Here is a 20,361-nt window from a genome sequence, read left to right on the forward strand (position 1 = left end):
CTACTATGTTCAATCCCCTTTCTCTGACACCTGCCCAGCATCTCCTCAGGGCTGGATCATCCCCTCCCTCCTGGATCTCCCCCTCCTGTGGCTGGTGCTGACCCTGGCACAGGCTGCTGGCACAGCTCTGCCACTGGAAACACGATTACTGGGCAGAGGGCACAAATCAAGCTTGTCTAGGGATATTTAGGGTTTTCTCCTTAAAAGCAAAGCAAAAGTTCAACCAGCAAACAGTGCCAGGGACTGTGGGGACAAACAGCTCAGGGGTGGGCTTTGCAAACTGAGCCCCCCAGCCCAGCTGTGGGGATGCTTCAGTGTGGGGCAACAGCACCAGCTTTGCCCAGAGAGTGAAGAACCAGCTGAGCCCTCAGCTGACCCATAAATGCCCTGTGGAGCAGATGGACCTCAGCTGGCTCTTCCTTCTTTAGGTTAAACTGTAAAGGAGCAGAATATGTTTGGGAAGGTGGGATGGGGCTGATTCCCAGTGAGGGATTTAACCAGCTGTGAGATGGGCAGGGCTTTGGCTTCCACCTCTTAAGTCCTGCCTGTGAGCCTGGGCTCAGATCTGCTGTGAGCCAGGGGGTGTTAATTCTAGATATGACCTAAAGATAACAGTATTTCCCCTTGCTTGGGTTCTCTTCCCATTTTGCAGTTGAAGTGGAGCACAAATGCCTGTGATCCACCTAATCCCCTTTTCCTGTGAACCAGAGAGGATGCAGCTCATGGGCAGTCAGTGGGTTATAAAATGCCTTAATAATTCAGGCAGGAGCCTTGAAAAAAGCATCAGAGAGCAGCACAGAGGGGGAGATCTGCAAACTTTGGGGCCAAAGAGCCTCTGCAGGGGGGTATTTAAAATTGTTCTGTAGCTGGTAGGATGTTTTGATCTGTGGGTTATACATAATCCACTACTTTGGGTTATTTGCAGTCTTAAAACAACATTTGCTGTTTCTCTGCTGTTTTCCCCTGCCCAAAACACCTCCCAGCCCTGAAGCATCACAGGCAAGGAAAAGGTGGAGATTTCTGCTGCAGCTCCCAATGCCTTTCAGAGCTGCTTTGGGATCTGAGGGGTTTGAGGGGGAAGATGACTCTCCGTGTGGGTCCTTCTCACACCCCACTCGCAACTCAGCAAACAGGAAACGTGTGAGCACCGACAGTTGAGCGTCACCCGAGAACGGAAAGCGCCTTGAGTAAGAGAAAATGAGAGCCAGGGCACGGGGTGGTGTGGCACCAACATCCCCCCTGGCCCGGGGGGTTCCACTGCCTCCTGTCCCCCAAAACTGAGGGTCCCTCTCAGCACGTGGCAAGGGTGAGTTCTGCTGCCTCGGGGGTGGTTTGTGCATCACCTTAAGGGAGAGAAAAGCAGGGGAAATGAGGGGGTTTTTCTTGCTGATGGTGAGCTGTGGGGTTTTTTCTTGCTGCCTGTGGGGGACTGTGGCTGGAGCCCCTTTCCTGATGGTTGGGAGCCCTCTTCTGATGGCTGGGAGCCCTTTTCTGATGACTCGGAGCCCTTTTCTGATGGTTGGGAGCCCTTTTCTGATGGTTGGGAGCCCTTTTCAGATGTCTAGGAGCCCTTTTCTAATGGCTGGGGGCCCTTTTCTGATGGTTGGGAGCCCTTTTCTGATGGCTGAGAGCCCTTTTCTGATGGCTGGGGGCATCATGAGGGGTTCTGGAGGGGAGGCAATTTCTGGCAGCTGAGGATGCCATGGGAGGGCCCTGCTTGGCTGGGGGTGCACCATCCCCTCTCCATCCCCCTGTTTGTTCAGTGTCTCTGGTGCAGTGGGCTCAGCTCAGTCCCCAGGGCTGGGGCAGGTAACTGGGGGCTTCCCCATGCCTGAAACAACCCCACCTGCCCCACAGAGCTCCCTCTTCTGCTGTCTGAGAGGCTGGGACCACCACAAAGGCGCTTGGTTTCTGCACTCCCACAGTGTCCTGTGTGACTCCAGCAACTCCACAAGTTGCTTTAAGGGGTTGGGGCTGGTCTTGGGGCCTGTTCCCACATTTCTGGTGCCCGCTGGGATTTAGAAGAATTGCTCTTTCTCATTGCAAATAGAAGGAGGGCTGGAGAAGCCAGAGGACTCCCTGGGCTGGGAGAGGAAAGCTGGGCTCAAACATGGCCCCAGCTCTGTGTCATCACAGCTCTCGTGGCTGTGGCTTCCTTCCCTTGGTGTTTCAGCTTTGCTACACAGAGAACAACCCCTCAAGGGATGGGACAGTGGCTGCTGGGGTTGGCCACCCCCCCAGGCTGGGGAGAAGGGAATGAGGGGGTTCCCAGCCCAGACCCCACAAGGTGGGGCGAGCACACAGCGTGAGGGATGGATGGAAACCTCCCGAGGCCTCGCTGCTCTCCCCGGAGGTGACTCACACTGTGAAAACTGGGGGAGGAATTTTAAAAGCTGCTGCTGGGCTCTGAGAAAGCAGGTGGAACCACCAGGGCTTGCTCAGACCTCCAGCATCGCCTTGGCTGGTCCTTTGCTGGCGTCACCGCCCAGCTGTGTCACCTCCCAGGTGGCCTTGGAGGGTGTTGGTGCCCTGTGCATCCCCCACAGGCAGAGCATGGGGAGGTTTGGGTTGGGCCCTTGGCTGGTGGCAGGAGAAGCTGCTTGCCCTGTGGGTGCTGGGCTGGAATCCGGTGGGATGGCTGGAGTGAATGGCTGGAATCCGGTGGGATGGCTGGAGTGAATGGCTGGAATCTGGTGGGATGGCTGGAATCTAATGGGATGGCTGGAATCTAGTGGGATGGCTGGAGGGAATGGCTGGAGAGAATGGTTGGGATCTGCTGGGATGGCTGGTGGGAATGGCTGGAGTCTGGTGGGATGGCTGGTGGGAATGGCTGGAATCTGGTGGGATGGCTGGAATCTGTGGAATGGCTGGAATCTGATGGGATGGCTAGTGGGAATGACTGGAATCTGGTGGGATGGCTGGTGGGAATGGCTGGAATGGCTGGTGGGATGGCTGGTGGGAATGGCTGGTGGGAATGGCTGGAATGGCTGGAATGGCTGGTGGGATGGCTGGTGGGAATGGCTGCTGTTTGATGCAGATCCAGGCTCTGTTTGCGTCATACAGAGATAGGACCTTCTCTTCCTATTGCCAAACCCTTCTCAACAATGAAGTTTTCAGTCCTTTGCATCAACAAAATGGACTTCCAGCTTGGTCCTTCTCTGCCATCTCCCACCACACTGGAGCAAAGCGCTCCAGCAAGGAGAGAGCTGCCCAAGGGTCAGCACCCACTGGTTTCTCCTGCAGGACAGAGCCAGGGCCATGTCCGAGCGCCGGGCGGCCACCAAGGGCCGGCGTTTGGGCTCCAGCCGGCGCAGGCAGGTCCGGGAGGGCTCTGGTGAGACACCAGCAATGGCACCTGGCCCAGGTAAGGAACCACCACAGGCAGCTGAAATAGTTCAGAGGGTGCAGGACTTCCTCAGGGAGCAGCACAAGGACCAGGAGGGGTTCGTCACCCGCTCAGAAGTGCAGGTAAGAGATGGGGGAGTGAGGGATGGGGTTGTTCTTCTGGGGGTGGTTGGAGACTGGGTGGTGGGTGGGTTTTTACCCTGGTTTGCTTGGCTTTCAGAAATTCCAGGAGGAAGGTTTCCCATGCAGCACAGAGGAGCTGGAGCTTGTCTTCGATGGGCTGGATGCTGCTGGCACCGGGAGGCTGAGCACTGAGGAGTTCACTGCTGGGCTCCGTGAGTGCCACACGCTGCCCCCAGACAGCCCAGGCTGATCATGGGCACGGTGCCAGTGCTCTGCCAGAGGGGTGTGCAATGCTCCTCTTGCTGTTTGCCACAGGATGGCCCCGAATTACCCCCATGCCCAGGTCTCAACTCACCTGGTGAAGGGTCCCATTGTGCTGAAGCCATGGGGTGGGGTGGGGTGGGAAGTCTCAGGCTTTGCTGGCAGCCCAGCTGGGCACTGAGGGTTTGTGGTCTCTGTTGGCAGGGCAGTTCCTGAGCTCCCAAAAAGCTGCCAGGGAGCACCGGCGGCGCAAAACGGCACCGCGGAGGGTCCGATTGGTCCTGCCCATCCCGGCCCTGGAAGGGGTGGACAGTGAGGAGCAGAGACACTTCGCTGCCTTTATGGACCAGCTGGGCACCAACAATGTCTCTGAAGAGTAAGTGCCCTGCTTAGCACCCATGGGTGTCCTGCAGGATGGGTAGAGGGGAAAAGCCTTGGGGCAGGAGGTCCCTGTGAAGACCAAGCACGGGAGCAAAGGACAGGACCACAGTGACCCCAAGGCTCATCTGTCCCCACTCATCCCAAGTGGTGTGAGCTGAATCACCCAGGACCCCCCAGCTGGGCTGGCTTTGGGGGGCTCTGGGGGGATGCAGAGCCCAAACCACCCCTCTCCCTGCAGACAGGAGATCTGGCAGCTCTGGGTGAAGCTCCGGCAGGATGAGCCTCAGCTCCTGGGCAACCTGGAGGACTTCCTGGCCAAGATGAGGCACCGCATCCAAGAAGCCAGGAGCAAGAAGGAGGCTTTGGAGGTGGCCCTGAACAAGTGAGTCACCCCAGGGTAGTGGAGAGAGATGGGATGGGAAGAATGGGGACAGGGATGGAGCCCTGGATGGCTCACCCCAGCTATGGGGAGAAATTTGGGTGCTTTCAAGCATCTCCATCAGTGGCCAGAGCAGAGGTTTCACTGGTGTTTGGGACTGGGCTCCCTCTACAGTCATGGATGGGTCTGTTGGATTCATCTGTGCTGGGTGAACCCCTCTTGGCAAACCTGGCTGCAGCCAGAGGGTCCTGTGGGCAATGTGGGGCCCCAAGGGCCTGCACCCCCTGCAGCAGGGTCTGACCACCCACCCCCCACCTCTCTGTCCCCACAGACGTGTGGCTGAGCATGACAAGGAGGTGCAGCAGCTCTGCGAGGTCCTGGAGCAGCAAATCCAGCAGGAGCAGCAGCGGCTGGAGCAGAAGGTGGGTCACTGGCTGCTCCTCTCCCCTTGCTGCCCACCCCAGGGGGGACCCACCACCCCCATGCCCCCTTGGCAGCTCCCAGGCAGGTGAGTGGGTGCCAATGTCGCTGTTGCCATCCCAGAGCATGGCCCGGAGCCAGCAGCACATGGTGGAGCTGCAGCGGGTGCTGGATGCCAGCGAGAGGGAGGTGCAGCGCTTGGTCACAGCACAGATGGAGGTGGGCTGGCCCCGACCCCCACCCCCATTTTTGTGTTATGGGGTCTCTGGGCCGTGCTGCAACAACAGCACAGTGTGGCACAGCTGAGCCCAGTCTGCCCCACCATCCCTTGCAGAAAGTTGTCACACAGGACACTCATCACCAGCTTTCCCACCCCTATCCCCACATTCCCCTGCATTCCCGGAGGACACAAGTCGAGTTTCCCACCCACCATCCTCACAGTGGGGGAAAACTCAGCCCCAGGTCTAGAGGAGATGGTTCTCCATCAGTTATTCCCCCTGGGGATTTGGGTGGGCTGTGAGTGCCCTGGTTGTCACCCCCCAGCTGGAGCGGCGGTGCCGCAGCCTCCGCAGCACTCAGCAAGCCACCAGCACGGAAAACCGGGAGCTGGAGGAGAGCAACAGGGTGCTGGAGGATCACCTGCAGCAGCTCCACCAGCAGTTGGAGCAGACCCAGGGGCACCTGAGGACAATGAGGGCTACAGTGGCTTGGGAGCACATGGAGGAACCAGGGTGAGTAGTGAGTGACATGTGCACAGATGTGGTTTCGTCCTGGATGGGTCTCAGCCATCGTGGTGCTTTAGAGGTCTCCATGGTACAGATTAATCATGGCTTGGTGTGAAAGACATAAGGGAAAAAGGCAGGACTATCAGCACCATGTCCTGAACCTGTCCCTTGAGGGCACTGCCTGCAGAGATGGGGATGTCCTTCACCCAGAAGGACCCAGCTAGGACTGATCCAAGGGTTGTGGGGTTTTCTGTCCTGCTCTGTCACCACCCTGGGGGCTGAGGACAGCCCTGGGGCTGGGGTGGGTGTGGTGAAGAGGATGCCATTGCCATTTTGATCCCTGTGCTCTGTGTTTGCAGGGACAGAGCGGTGGCAGAGTTACCCGGCGAGATGCCCATGTCCCCACAGGTACTTCAGCTGGGTGTGTGGGCACAGGACAAGGTATCCATGCTCCAGGGCCTTGGTTTGGGATTGCTGAGGAGCCCAAGAGCACAGAGTGCTCCTGCAGTTGAGGCACTGCCTCCCCTCAGAGCTTCCTCAAATGAGGTTGCCACGGTGCCATGCAGATGCTTGGGAAGGGAGTGGGCAGCAGCACCTTAGTACCCCCAAGATTTTGTGTGGGTACACCTGGATACCTGCTGGAGAGCTCAGCATTGCCTCAGGTGGATACACTCCCTCACCAAATGTTTTTCTCTTTCCTCTTCCCACTCTTTTTCCTGCAGAGTCCGGGGGCGAGCGAGAAGTTCCGCTCGGAGATGCGGATCCGGCTGGGATCCCAGAGCAGAGAGGGCAAAGCCAGGAACAGCCACCAAGTGTAAGGGGTCCTGGGCAGCAGCTGCTGCTCCAGTGTGTGCCCCTGGGGTCTACAAACTGGTGCTGAGCCTCCAAATACTCCCTCCACCCTCCCCAAGCAAACCATGATATTTAGTCCTTTTAACACTCCCCTCCCACCCACTCATCTCTCATCCTGCAGATCACATCCCTTACCCCAAATCATCACTCCCTTGGCTCAGGAACTTGTATCTGTCTGAGTTGTCTTTTCATGTCTGGTAATACTGACAAAGGTCCTGAGAGGAGGCACTTGTACCCAGGCAGTGTGAAATCCTCCCTTCCCGTGTCCCCACTGCTGCCTGTGTGAACACCAAGTGCACCCAGAGAGTAAATAAAATCCGGGTTGGAGAGGGATGGGGTGAGGTGGTGGATTAGAGGCCCCCTAGGACAGGCCAGGGATGGGAGGGAGCTGGAGCCTGACCTGGGAACTGGAGCCTGATCTGGGAATTGGGCTCATCTCCCAACCATTTTCTCCCCCTTTGCAGGGTTTGGGAAATGGTGCCAGAGATCAGCATTTCAGGAGCCCCCCAGAGAGTGAGCTCTGCAGAAGAGGATCCCTTCCCAGAACTTCTGAAAGAGGAACACCTCTCTGACCAAAGCTCTTTGCTAAGAGAGATGAATGATGCAATAGCAGCTCTGAGCAAACATCTGAAGGCACAGGCACCAGATGCACCCCTTTCTCTGGCAGACACCTCCAGTCTCCCCCAGGATGATGCTGAGCCCCAAGTGGGTCCAGAGGCAGCCACAGTCCATGGAACAACCCCTGGGGTTCTGCAGGAGCCCCTCCCTGGTCACATCAGCCACAAGCTGTTTGAAGGAGACCTGAAAGAAGGAGCAGCCACAGCTGAGCTTCGTGCTCTGGATGTGCCACAGGCTGGTGGGTCCGTGGGAGACGGGCACCACACGGCTCTGGAGCCAGGGGCAGAGAAGGGACAGAGCCCAGAGGAGGCACAGGGCATGTCATTCCTGCAAGGAAAGGGTGCTGGGGTGAAGGAGATGGTGCTAAAGGTGACAGAGCACCTGGGAGAGAGCAAAGAGGCAGGAGAGCAGGCAGGGATGGAGGTGGAGGGAGCAGGGTGGATGCAGGAAAAAACAGGCTGGGAGAAGGCACAGCTCCTGGGAGAAGCTGAGGAAGAAGGAATAAGCCAGGGGGAAAGTCTGGAGGCAGGTCTGGGGGCACCTGAGGCTGGGCAAGCAGTGGGACAGTGCCTTGCCATGGAAGAGCTTGAGCCAGGGGCAACTCCAGGGGAATGTGTGCAGGCCCTGGGCATGGCCCTGCAGGAATGGGCTGATCCAGCACTGGGGCTCTCTGAGAAACAGGACATAGAGCTAGGAGGGCACCTGGAGCCAGAGCCACCATCCTGGGGGCAGGTGCCAATGGGAGCAGCCCATGGGGACAGTGTCCTCCCTGAGGTGACTGTGGCTCATGGCCCTGGAGTGCTGGAGGAGCAGTGTGTCAGTGCCCAGGGAGAGCCCTCGGATGCCAAGGTGCTGCCAGCCCCAGCTGGGCATGGAATCAGCAGCAGAGCCAGGGGGGAGGAAGAGGAGAGGGAGGAAACCCAGCCCAGGGAGGCAGATGTGCAGCCTGAGAGGGAGGACTCAGGGCAGAGAGGCAGCACAGGGGCTGCAGTGCCACTGGCAGTGGCTGTGCCACCCCTGGCAGTGGCTGTGCCACCCCCTGATACACAGAAAGGGGCAGCAGGAGCAGATGTGGAACTGCTGGAGGCCCAGAACAGCGATACCAACATGCAGCTCTTGGCAGAGAGGGAGGCAGATCTGCAGGCCTCAGGCAAGGCTGGATCTCCAGGGACAGAACAGGGAGGGAGGCTGGATCCAGATATGCAGCTCCCGAATAAAGTCAATCAAGCAGAGGTTTTGGAAGTGGAGGCAAAGGATGCCCAGGCAGATGTGTTGCTTCATGGGGATCTCAACCCAGGAGGCCCATGGGAAGTCAGGGGTGGAACAGCCATTCAGGGTGAGGAGGAGGAGGAGGATGGAGGACAAGAGCAGGGTGAGTGTGAGCAGCCGAAGGAGCCTGTGCTTGATGTGCAAGGAGCAGCAGTTGGGCAGGAAGAAGAGGCTGGTGGAGACAGGCAACCAGAGGAGGAGGCTGAAAACCTGGACACGCTGACAGACCAGAGCACTGGTGCCACTGTTCAGACACTTGAAGAGGTGGATGAGCTCAAACTAACCCCAGGAGGGAGCACAGAGGCAGGTCTGCAGCTCCTGAGTGAGGCAGGGACAGAGCAGGCAGGAAGTGCAGATCCAGGTGTGCAACCACTGGATCAGGTGGATGATGAAGAGTTAGTGGAAATGAAGGAGAAGAATGCCAAGGAAGAAACAATACTAGGTGGAGGTGTCGACCCAGGAGGCCCATGGGGAGTCAGGGATGGAACAGCCTTTCAGGCTGAGGAGGAGGAGAAGGAGGAGGAAGATGGAGGACAAGGACAGGGTGAGTGTGAGTTGCCACAGGAGCCTGTGCTTGACCCACAGGGAGCAGCAGCTGGGCAGGGAGAGGAGGTTGGTGCTGGTGTGTCTGAAAGGCTGGACACTGCTGAGGACCAGAGCTCTTGTGCCAATGCACAGCTGCTTACAGAGGTGGATGAGCTCACTTCGATGCCAGGAGGAAGCACAGAGGCAGATCTGCAGCCCCCAGGCAAGACTGACTCCCTGGGAGCAGAGCAGGAAGGGAGTGTGGATCCAGGAGTGCAACCCCTGCATCAGGTCAATGCAGAAGAATTAGTGGAATTGCTGGAGACAGAGAACTCCTGGATAGACAAGCAGCTGAGTGGAGATGCCAGCCCAGAAGGCCCCCAGCAAGAAGGGGACCATGCAGCCATGCAGCTCAGGGAGGAGGCTGAGGACTGGGGACAGGGACAAGGGGAGCCTGGACTGCCACACGAGCCTGGGGTGCACACACTGGAGCACCAGAGCTCTTGTGCCAATGTGCAGCTGATTGCAGAGGTGGATGAGCTCAAACTGACCCCAGGAGGGAGCACAGAGGCAGGTCTGCAGCTCTTGGGTGAGGCTGGATCCATGGGGAAAGAGCAGGGAGGGAGTGTGGATCCAGGAGTGCAACCCCTGGATCAGGTGGATGAACAAGTGTTAGTGGAAATGGAGGCAGAGGATGCCCAGACAGAAACACAACTGGATGGGGGTCTCAGACCAGGATCTCCATGGGGTGTAGAGGGTGAAAAAGCTGCTCAGCTGGAGGAGGAGGATGGAGGACAAGAGCAGGGTGAGTATGAGCTGCCACAGGAGCCTGTGCTTGATGTGCAAGGAGCAGCAGTTGGGCAGGAAGGAGAGGCTGGTGGAGACAGGCAACCAGAGGAGGAGGCTGAAAACCTGGACACACTGACAGACCAGAGCACTGGTGCCACTGTTCAGTCACTTGCAGAGGTGGATGAGCTCAACCTGACCCCAGGAGGGAGCACAGAGGCAGATCTGCAGCCCCCAGGCAAGACTGACTCCCTGGGAGCAGAGCAGGAAGGGAGTGTGGATCCAGGAGTGCAACTCCTGCATCAGGTCAATGCAGAAGAATTAGTGGAATTGCTGGAGACAGAGAACTCCTGGATAGACAAGCAGCTGAGTGGAGATGCCAGCCCAGAAGGCCCCCAGCAAGAAGGGGACCATGCAGCCATGCAGCTCAGGGAGAAGGCTGAGGACTGGGGACAGGGACAAGGGGAGCCTGGACTGCCACACGAGCCTGGGCTGCACACACTGGAGCACCAGAGCTCTCGTGCCAACATGCAGCTGATGGCAGAGGTGGATGAGCTCAAACCAGCCTCAGGAGAAAGCACAGAGGCAGATCTGCAGCCCTTCAGCAAGAGTGACTCCCTGGGAGCAGAGCAGGGAGAGAGTGTGGATCCAGGAGTGCAACCCTTGGATCAAGCAGATAAAGTAGACTTAGTGGAAATGGAGACTCAGGACTCCAGGACAGACACAGAGCTGTGTGGGGCTGTCAGCACAGAGACCCTACAGGAAAAGGGGGATTATGCAGCTGTGCAGCTCAGGGATGAGGCTGAGGATGAGGGCCAAGGACAGGGTGGGCATGGGCTGCTGGAGGATCCTGTGCTGGATCCACAGGGAGAAAGAGCCAGGCAGGGAGCAGGGGCTGGTGCAGGAGTCCAACCTGGAGAGGACACAGGACACCTGGACACTCTGGAGGGCCAGAGCACTGGTGCCAGTACACAGCTGTTTACAGAGGAGGATGGGCTCAGCTCAGCCTCGGGAGGGAGCACAGAGGCAGGTCTGGCATCCCTGGGAGCAGCTGGGAGGTGGGAAGGGGAGCTGAGCCTGACTTCAGGTTTGGGGGCAGGTCTGTGTGCAGCTCACACTGCAGACACAGGGGAGGGACCTGCTGCTGCTCATGTGCCCCCTCCAGCTGAGGCCAGTTCATATCCTGAGCCTGTCACTGCTGCAGAGGGTCTTGGTGTGGAAGCAAAGCTGGGAGCAGCCACTGACCCTGATGGGCACATCCCAAAGGATACCCAGGCACTGGAATTACCAGAGGGAGAGAGGGCTGCTGCAGGGGGGATGCCCCTGGATGGAGCTCAGGGTCTGGAAATGGTGCAGGGAGAGAAGCTGGAGGAAGGGGTGAGGAGTGGAGTCGAAACTCAGGGTCTAGGACTGCACCAGGGCCACGATGATGGTGTGTCTGCAGCGGCCTTCCCTGTCTCCGAAGTGCCCTTACAAACTGGCACCCTAAAACTGGAAAGGATGATGCAGGAGGATGTTCTCATTCCAGATGTGTGGAAAAGTGAGCTCCAGGAGCAGGTCTCAGCACAGGGACATCAGGTGAGGATTCACACTCCTGCCCAGCAGCCAGAGGGGAAGACACCACGTGTGATGGAGCCAGAGCAAGTGGCTGCCGGACCTGCTGAGCCTCCAAAGCAAGAGGTGCCACCAGTGTCAACCCTTCCCATGAGGGCCCAACCACAGGAAGATGCTGGGAATGATCAGCTGGGGATGGTCCTCACAGAGAGCTCACTGGGGGATGCAGCCAACCTGTGTGTGCAGCCTCAGAGGCAGCTCTTGGGAGAACAGAGCAAAGACCTCAGTGTTGGTCAAGGAGAGATGCCACAAGGGTTTGGTGTGAAAACGAGCCAGGAAAGTGAGCTCAGCCCAGAAGAACCAAAGGCTGAGACTGCAGATGGAGCAGAAGCTGCCCCAAAGGGTTGTCCCAAAGCTCCCCTGGACCCAGACCACCTTTACAACGTGCTGTTTGTGGGGGACTCCCACGTGGGCAAAACATCCTTCCTGTACCGGTTACACGCCGACAGCTTCAACCCCAACCTCACTGCCACAGTAGGTAGGTCTCCTCCAACTCTTCTCCAAGCACTCTCCTGGATCACCACTGCAGCTCCCTGTCCTCCACCCCACAAGCTGCTGGTGATCATTACATGCCTGTTCCAGTTCACACCCAGCGTGTTGTACAGCCTGTCCCCGGGGACCAACCACAACCACCAACGTCCCACGCCTGGATGCTCATGAGCAGGCAGTGCTGGTCCTCCTTGTCCTCCCAAGCACACAAATACCAGTGTGCTTCCCTCTCTGCTTTGCCTTTCAGCTCTATTCTCTTCTCTTCACCACACTTCTCCCAGGGTCCATATTCTAGAATTAAGAAAGTGGTGAACAGTATTTAGTGATAATATTTGCAGATCTCTTTCCAGGGGTATATCAGTCTCAACTTCAGTCTTTTTGTACCATTTAAGTGCAAAAATAACACTGTTTAACACATAGTTTGTTGAATACATAAAGACAAATATTGTACCTATCTGTTAGGGCTTGGCTAAGCTCTATATATTTACATTCTCATATATAATTTTTTTTGAATACAAGAGCATAAGAATTGTATCCACTTCTCTTAAACCCACCCCTGGGCCTCAGACCACCCTGCACCATGTTCCTCCTACATCCATCTGCTCTCACAGGATTCTACAGTATCAAAATACCCCCTTTTGTGTTTTCTAGGACTGGATTATAGGATCAAAAACCTCGTGGTGGACAACAAGCACTTTGCTCTGCGCCTGTGGGACTCAGCTGGTCAGGAGAGGTGAGGAGCTGTGCTCTTACCTCAGGACACAACCTGTGGCCCTCTTTTTCCTGGTAGTTTGGTGGAAATGAATGTTCTTGGCTTTGCCAAGCAAAGGAGGGGTTGTTTGAGGAGGGACTCTGTACAGTAAGTGATCTGATAAAGCATAATAAAGGAAGTCATTAAGATAAAACAGGCACTCAGAGTGGCCTCTGTCATCAGGACAAGAGCCAAACCCGGGGGTGACCTTTTTGCAGACATTCCCAGTTTTCCCTTGAGGACTTCACATCACTCTGAGGCCAAACCTCCCTGACATGAGCCAACAGTGTGCCCAGGTGGCCAAGAAGGCCAATGGGATCCTGGCCTGGATCAAGAATAGCGTGGCCAGCAGGCCCAGGGCAGTGACCCTTCCCCTGGACTCTGCCCTGGGGAGGCCACACCTTGAGTGTTGTGTTCAGTTCTGGGCCCCTCAGTTCAGGAAAGAGACTGAGGGGCTGGAGCGGGGCCAGAGAAGAGCAACGAGGCTGGAGAAGGGACTGGATGTGGCACTGAGTGTCCTCTTAAACACCTCCAGGGACAGAGAATCCACCATGTCTTGATCCAACCCCACTGTGATCACCAGCCCATGGCACAGAGTGATCACAGTGGGGTTGGATCAAGGGTTGGACTTGATGATCTCAGAGGTCTCTTCCAACCCAACTGAGAAGAGAAGAGCAACAAGGCTGGAGAAGGGACCGGAGCACAAGTGCTGTGGGGAGAGGCTGAGGGAGCTGGGGGTGTTCAGCCTGGAGAAGAGGAGGCTCAGAGGTGACCTCAGCACTGTCTGGAACTACCTGAAGGGAAGTTCTGGCCAGGTGGGGGTTGGTCTCTTCTCCCAGGCACTCAGCAATAGGACAAGGGGGCACGATGGGCTCAAGCTCTGCCAGGGGAAATTGAAGTTGGAGAGCAGGTAGAAATTCTTTGCAGAGAGAGTGCTCAGGCATTGGAATGGGGTGCCCAGAGAGGGGGTGGATTCCCCATCCCTGGAGGTTTTTCAACTGAGCTTGGCCGTGGCACTGAGTGCCATGATCTGGTAAAGCGACTGGAGTTGGCCCAAGGGTTGGACTTGATGATCTCGGAGGTCTTTTCCAACCCAATCCATTCTATGATTCTAACTGGTGCCCCTCTGGTCCCCACAGGTACCACAGCATGACCAAGCAGTTCTTCCGGAAGGCGGACGGGGTCGTGCTCATGTACGACATCACATCCCAGTACTCCTTCTCCGACGTCAGGTACTGGCTCAGCTGCATCCAGGTGGGTGAAGACCACGAGGTCTTGGGCCTGGGGGTGATTCTCAAACCAGCATTTCCCCACCTGACCTCTGCCACCAGTTAAAGGTGGACATCTGGGGGGACCAAGCGCTTTTGCAAAAGATTCTTCTAAGTTTTCATTATAAAATACTTTTCCTTGGAGGATTTAAATCTAATACAGAAAATTTTGTTATTTTTCCAGTGTTTCCTGGGGTAATTTGTTGATAGCACTGTTAGGATAATGAGCAACTCTCAAAAAATTAAAAACCAGCACAGAGGAATGGAAAGTGTTTAAACTGGTTTTGATAATGATTTTAAATTAAAAATTGTCCATTTTGGAACAGGGGAGGTGACTCATCTCTTACTAGAAACTTCTTGTCAGAGATTTCCATTTGAGTATAAAGCCAGTGTTTAGAATTGCTGGAATAAAACAGGATGTTTTCTTGCCAACTGCATATAAATCCCAGCCAGAACACCTTCAGGAGGGTTCCTGAATCTAAACACAAAGCAGATTCATTACAAGGGTAACTCATTCAATGCTCTGCCCTCTTAAGAGACCAGGTCAGATGATTTAAGGGGGAAAAAAATTGTTACATGCTGTTAAACTTTTTTAAGAATTTAAAGGTTTGTTACCAGCCCATGGGCTTCCTTTATGGTGTTTGAAGATCTGTGTAGCCAGCTGGGATTCAAGGGAAATTCTGATGCTCTCCTGATTTTCCCCTCTTTGGTTACTCAGGAAGGAGCAGAGGAGGGAATTGCTATTCTACTTCTTGGGAACAAAACCGACTGTGCTGCCCAGAGACAGGTTCCTACGAAGGAGGGGGAATGCCTGGCCAAGGTAGGTGGGGAAGTGTGTCCTCCCAGGCTTGGCAAGGACATCTATGGGTGGATTCCACCAGCCTGAGGATGTAGAGAAAGGTGAAACCTCCTAATTTACCCCTCAGGCATCAGGCAAAGTGCTCTCTGAACCTGTCTCTCCCCCTTGCCTGCCTTGCTTTCCCTTTGCCATTTTAGTTCCAGCTCAGCATCACCCCAGTAAATCAGTTTATGGATTTGAATCTATAAATTAAAGCATTTTCAGCTCTGCTTGTCTTTGCTGTGAAGTGTCACGTGTCTTCTCAGCATTTTAAACACAATAAACACACCCAACCCTATCCTGCTTTAAAGATATACTGAAATACTTAAAAGTACAATTAATCTCTACAAATGGAGATGCTTAATAAAAATTAGGAGAGAAGAATGAGATGGATCTCATCTTTACTGAGTTAATTTTAAAGTTTGTGGGATTTGGGCCAGCATCCATCAGATGGTTCTACAAAGGAGACAGCAGGACAAGGAGGTTTATTTTCCCAAATTGGTCACTGTCAGGCACCAAAGAGCTGGGAACAGCTGGTTATGTCTCTGCTAACCAAAGGACATCCCATCTCACTCTCCCTGCAGTGTCAGCCTTTTCCTTGCTCTTGAAATTTGGTGTCACAGCGACCAGAAAAACTGGATTTCACTGTTGTGTTTCAGTAAATAAGTTATTATTTGTTTCCTTGATTCCCTCCAGTTTCCCCTTGACAGAGACTGTCCCATGGCTATTTATTCCCATATTAAGCTCTTCTAGTGCAAGAAGATGACATTTCTCTTTGGGATCTGTGTCTTGCAGGAGCATCAGCTCATGTTCTACGAGTGCAGCGCTGCCTCAGGCCACAATGTCTTGGAGTCCATGGTCAGCTTTGTCAGGTGAGGCATTTTGGGGCTTGGATTTTGCCCTCCTCAATTTAATGGGCTCCCTCCCTGCTTTTTTAACACCAAATGCTGGTGTGTCACTGCCACCAGAGACTTCAAGTGTCCAAACAGCAGGGAAAACTCAGGGCTGGGATGAGCCAGAGAAGTGCTCTAAGTTGTCTTCTTCACAGTCAGCATTGTAAGGAGATGAATAAAACCCTCCTGAGGATGCTGCTGATTTCTCCCTGGGTTGACTGAAACAGATTCTGTCTGTGATTTGATTTAAGTTGGTGTTTTTAGCAGAGTTCACAGTTCTCAGAGGACGTGGAGCTGGGAGGCTCCTGATTCCTCTCAGCCTTCCTGAGCCTCCCCTCCCAAGGCTTGTCAAGACAAATAGCAGAGCAAGACAAAATAGAGGGAAAATACCCACCTCATTTGCTTCCTTTTCTCCCAGGTTGCTCAAAGTTCGTGAAGATGAACTGAAAAATAAGGCAGAAGAGGTACCAAAAACACCCCAGAAGAAAAAGAGCTGCTGCTGGTGAAGGACAGAACCTCCACAGTGTGATCTCAAACTGCAGGGACAGCCAGAAAAGCATAAACCCAGCCCTTGGACACCTCCTCTGCCTCCTGTGTGTCTTCCTGGCCTGACATTCCTTGGATACTGAGAGCAGAAGGAGCTGTGAAGGAGCTCCTGCTGTTCCCCAGGGCACACCAGCCCTCCAAAATACTTGTTGGGAAAGTTTATCACTTTCTTTTTGAGACAAAAACCCAATGAAAGAGGTGGAAAAGGAGCCCACCCAGCTGGATCTGAGATGCTGGAATGACACTGGAAGCAGCAGGGAGCAAAAACCAAGCCTTGGGATAGAAAAAAAATTAACACCTGGAGTCACCCAAGTGTACAAAAAAGGATGTTTAGGGCTGTGGGTGCTCTGGGCAGGGGGGACTTGTGCTCTGGCTTTGCAATCTGACTGGATTTGACCTGAAACAATGAGATAATAAATCCTAAATGCATTTAAATCTCTCCAACCAGGCTGATTTTTCCTTCTCCCAGTTCATCCTGCCAGTGAGCAGTGATGGGTCTTGATAGAAAACTACTGAATATTTGTTCAAAACTCATTCAAAAGCCTCAAGAGCACGTCCAGGATAATAAAAAGATAAATGCCTGTGAGAGCTTTTTTCATTTTGTTGCTCCCAGAGCAGATTTTTGGACTATTGCAGCAAATCTCAGCCTGGGCAGGGAAGATGAAGCTGCTGCACCTTATCCTTCAACTGAGCCTCTTTATTTAAACCCAGCTTGAAAAATCTAAATAAGGACATGCCACAATTTCAAGGGTTGTTTTCTATTTTGTTTTTCTTTTTACAACTTGATACAACTGTATTTTTTTTCAGAAAAAAACCCCACACAGACTAAATAAATAAGAATAAAAGTGCTATATTTTGTTATTTGTATAAATGCTGTGTAAATTCCCAGGAGTTCAACAGGAGTATTGAAAAACTGTGTTTATATGCAGGTTTGGGGGAAATAATTCTGCCTAGTTGGGTTTGCTTTTTGTTGCCATTATTATTTATATGAATATAATGGCAAAGCATAATAGTAGCCAGTTTCTGCTTTACAAAAATAAAGTGGCAAGAGTTGGGTTTCTAGTTACACTAGATAATTACAGATAATTATATAGATTTTATACATATCAGCCTTACCAGCCAGGTACAACTGGCAGTGACACAGGAATTCCTGACTCATTTAGGATGAGTTCTCTCCCCTGCACACCCCAATTTATCCCCTCAGACTCTCTGTACCCAAAATTCTCCATCCCCTTTTGTGTCTTCCCCCAAATCCTCTTCCCATGGGCCTATCATTAAAATACTTTCTTTTTCTGTTGCAATACATTTATGCTCCCATTCCATGTCTATTCCCTTCACCATAATTCTTTGTACAACAATTTTACTGCTGGAGCAGCAACTTGGGAAGGGTTTCTGTGGCTCAGCTCAGAGCTCTGACTGGGTTTGCTGTTTGGGGTATCTAGAATGGCTTTTTGTTGGTTTTTAGGCTCACCTTCACTATTTCTGCTTTTATCTTAGAATAGCATCAATTCAAGAGTACTTTGAAAGTTTGATCCATAATAAGAGATGCCTCATAACAAGATCCATAAAGTTTGATCCATTAACAAGATCCATAAAGTTTGATCCATAACAAGATCCATAAAGTTTGTTCCATAACAAGATCCACAAAGTTTGATCCATAACAAGATCCATAAAATTTGGTCCATAACAAGATCCACAAAGTTTGGTCTATAACAAGATCCATAAAATTTGGTCCATAACAAGATCCACAAAGTTTGGTCTATAACAAGATCCATAAAATTTGTTCCATAACAAGATCCATAAAGTTTGATCCATAACAAGATCCATAAAGTTTGATCCATAACAAGATCCATAAAGTTTGATCCATAAGAGAAGATGAAATGGTGGATCACCTCAAAAATGTTCTTTTTACTGGATTTACAGTAAAAAGCCACCCAGCAGATCATCTTTTTTCCCTTTGCCTAAACCAGCTGGGATTAAGTGTGGAAGATGCTGCTTTTCTGGGTGGCAGCAGGATTGTTCTGAAAAAAAAATAATTAATTTTTAAAATTTATTATTTTATTTATTATTTATAAATTTTTTAATTTAAAAATTTATTACTTTTAAATTTTATGCTTGTTTATTATTTTAGTATTTATTTTTACTCATTAATTTATATTTTATTTTATTATTTTTATTACCCATGGAGGCTGGAATCTCCCATTAGATGGCAGCAATTCCTCCTGACTGCAATATTCCTGCTGCAAGGAAAGACCAGGAAGCTCCAATAGGGCCCAAAGTGGGAGCTGAAAAAGAAAGACAGAAAAGAAAAGTCTGTCTCATTCCCTTGGAAATCATCTACAGAAAAAAAGGCTGGAGTTTGTGCCCAAAGCACAAGTTACTCCACAAACCTCCCCACCAAACTTGGCAAGGAATTTTTCATTGCCAGGTTGGAAGGCAAATAAATCAAGTTGGGAAACATGTTGCACTTGAAAGCATCTTTTATCTTTAATAAATCATAATCCCAGCAAAAATTCCCACCCTGGAATCAAAGACTCTGCTCCTTTGCAAGCCCTGAAACTCCTGCACGAGGGTTTGGAGGAGGATCAAGGCCTGAGATATTAATAGCAAGAGGGAAATGCACATTTGTTTGGACCACAGGAATTGTTTTGGGGTTTTTTTAAATCAGGTTGTTTCCTTTCAAACTGTAATTCCTCAAGGCACTCCACATGAATTAGAGGAGCTGCCTCAGCCAAGCCAAGATTGGGAAGATCTTGGATACCAGCCCAAAGTCAGCAGGCATTTACTCTCCTGGATGAATCCACCTTGGAGAATCCAGAGGAGCTTCTGACAAGTTGGAACAAACGTTCAACCAAAGCTTTCAGTGCTCCAACCACAGGTTTTGGGTCTTGCCCAGCAGAGTCTCCCAGAATTTCACCCTCCAAAAGCAGTAAAATCAGGATGAGGAGACCATCCCACTCCCTGCACTGGGGTTGAAAGGGCAGGAGATCCAAACCCGGGAAGGGTTTTTTCTTGCAAAGTTTCATTCAGCTGCAGAATTCAGTTGTTGAGAACTTACACGAGGCTGGAGCTGAACCAAGCTGAGCAACCTGGTCTAGGAGAACAAAGGTGGTGGAACAAGATGATCCTCCAGGGCCTTTCCAATCCAAAACATTCCAGGATTCTGCAAGAAGGGAGCAGAGAGATACCAAAACCACCTCCCTCACAACCAACAGCTGACTCTGAAAATGAATTTGATTGCAATTAAGGGCTAAAGTCCAGGTCTGAGAGTGGGGTGAGACCAAGACCTCGTGCTCCTGCTTTCTCCTGAGCTTTTCATGCCAGGAGTGGCTCCAGGGATCTCCTCTTGCTCCATCTCCCAGCCCTTTAGTCCTGGAAGCCTTTCCCACAATTTTTTAGGGCTTTCCCACGATTTTTAGGGGGTGTTGATGCCCCCTGAGGGGTGTTATGGACCCTGATGGGTGTTGGGGGCACCGGAGGGTGTTGATGTACCTTGGGGGTTTTGGGGGCACCGGGCGGTCCCAGGGGGTATTGATAGGCCTTGATAGGTGGTGGTGGCCCCCAGTGGGTGGTGGTGGCCTCTGGGCAGAGTTGGTGGCCCATGATGGGTGTTGGTGGCCTTGAAGGGTGTCAGTGTCCCCTGGTGGGTGTTGGTGGCCCCTGACAAGTGTTAGTGGCCCCCAGTGTGTGTTGGTGGCCCGTGATGGGTGCTGGTGGCCCCTGGGCAGTGTTGGTGGCCCCTGACGGGTGTTGGGGACACGAGGAGTTGTTGGGAGCACTGGGTGGTCCTGGGGGGTTGTTGATGGCCCCTAACGTGTGCTGGTGGCCCCTGACAGGTGTCGGTGTCCCCGAGGCAGTGTCAGTGTCCTCTGGTGGGTGTTGGTGGCCCCTGACAGGTGTTGGTGGCCCCCCCAGAGGGTGTCAGTGGCCCCCAGTAGGGTGTCAGTGGCCCCTGACAGGTGTTGATGGTCCCTGACGGGTGTCGGTAGCCCCCAGTGGGTGTTGGTGGCCCCTGACAGGTATTAGTGGCCCCCAATATGTGTTGGTGGCCCGTGATGGGAGTCGGTGGCTCACGGGCAGTGTTGGTGGCCCCCAGTGTGTGTTGATGGCCACTGATGGGTGGCAATGCCCCCCGGGGCGGTGTTGGTGTCCCCCAGTCTGTGTTAAGTGTCCTCCAGCGGGTGCTGGTGGCCCGTGACTGGTGTCGGTGTCCCCCGGGCGGTGTCAATGCCCCCCGATGTGTGTCGGTGACCCCCAGTACGGGTCAGTGTCCCCTGA

The 20,361-nt window shown here is 53.1% G+C and overlaps 1 protein-coding gene across 2 annotated transcripts; it reads left to right on the top strand.

Annotated features, from left to right (window-relative positions):
- The first annotated feature begins 1,178 nt into the window (after positions 1-1,178).
- Positions 1,179-17,017, top strand: RAB44 (RAB44, member RAS oncogene family). 2 transcript variants are annotated; one of them, XM_071578900.1, is made up of 17 exons: positions 1,179-1,306; positions 3,244-3,468; positions 3,566-3,680; positions 3,934-4,105; positions 4,349-4,492; positions 4,821-4,911; positions 5,033-5,128; positions 5,453-5,640; positions 5,994-6,042; positions 6,357-6,448; positions 6,951-7,342; positions 11,213-11,776; positions 12,439-12,520; positions 13,678-13,792; positions 14,525-14,626; positions 15,440-15,516; positions 15,956-17,017. In XM_071578900.1, exons 2-17 carry the CDS (start codon positions 3,259-3,261, stop codon positions 16,041-16,043), a joined length of 2,577 nt encoding a protein of 858 aa, XP_071435001.1. In that variant the 5' UTR covers positions 1,179-1,306; positions 3,244-3,258; the 3' UTR covers positions 16,044-17,017. The 2 variants fall into 2 exon arrangements, with proteins under 2 accessions (XP_071435001.1, XP_071434999.1); XM_071578898.1 differs by having other exon boundaries at positions 6,951-11,776.
- The last annotated feature ends 3,344 nt before the right edge of the window (positions 17,018-20,361 follow it).

The sequence above is a fragment of the Pithys albifrons genome, chromosome 28 (assembly GCF_047495875.1).
Source record: "Pithys albifrons albifrons isolate INPA30051 chromosome 28, PitAlb_v1, whole genome shotgun sequence".
Taxonomy (NCBI): domain Eukaryota; kingdom Metazoa; phylum Chordata; class Aves; order Passeriformes; family Thamnophilidae; genus Pithys; species Pithys albifrons.

Bases quoted from the DNA above. Each gene is read 5' to 3' on its own strand.
- RAB44 (XM_071578898.1), top strand. From the start codon at position 3,259: ATGTCCGAGCGCCGGGCGGCCACCAAGGGCCGGCGTTTGGGCTCCAGC. The intron at 3,469-3,565 runs GTAAGAGATGGG...CTTGGCTTTCAG, and splicing joins TCACCCGCTCAGAAGTGCAG to AAATTCCAGGAGGAAGGTTT. The intron at 4,493-4,820 runs GTGAGTCACCCC...CTGTCCCCACAG, and splicing joins TTGGAGGTGGCCCTGAACAA to ACGTGTGGCTGAGCATGACA.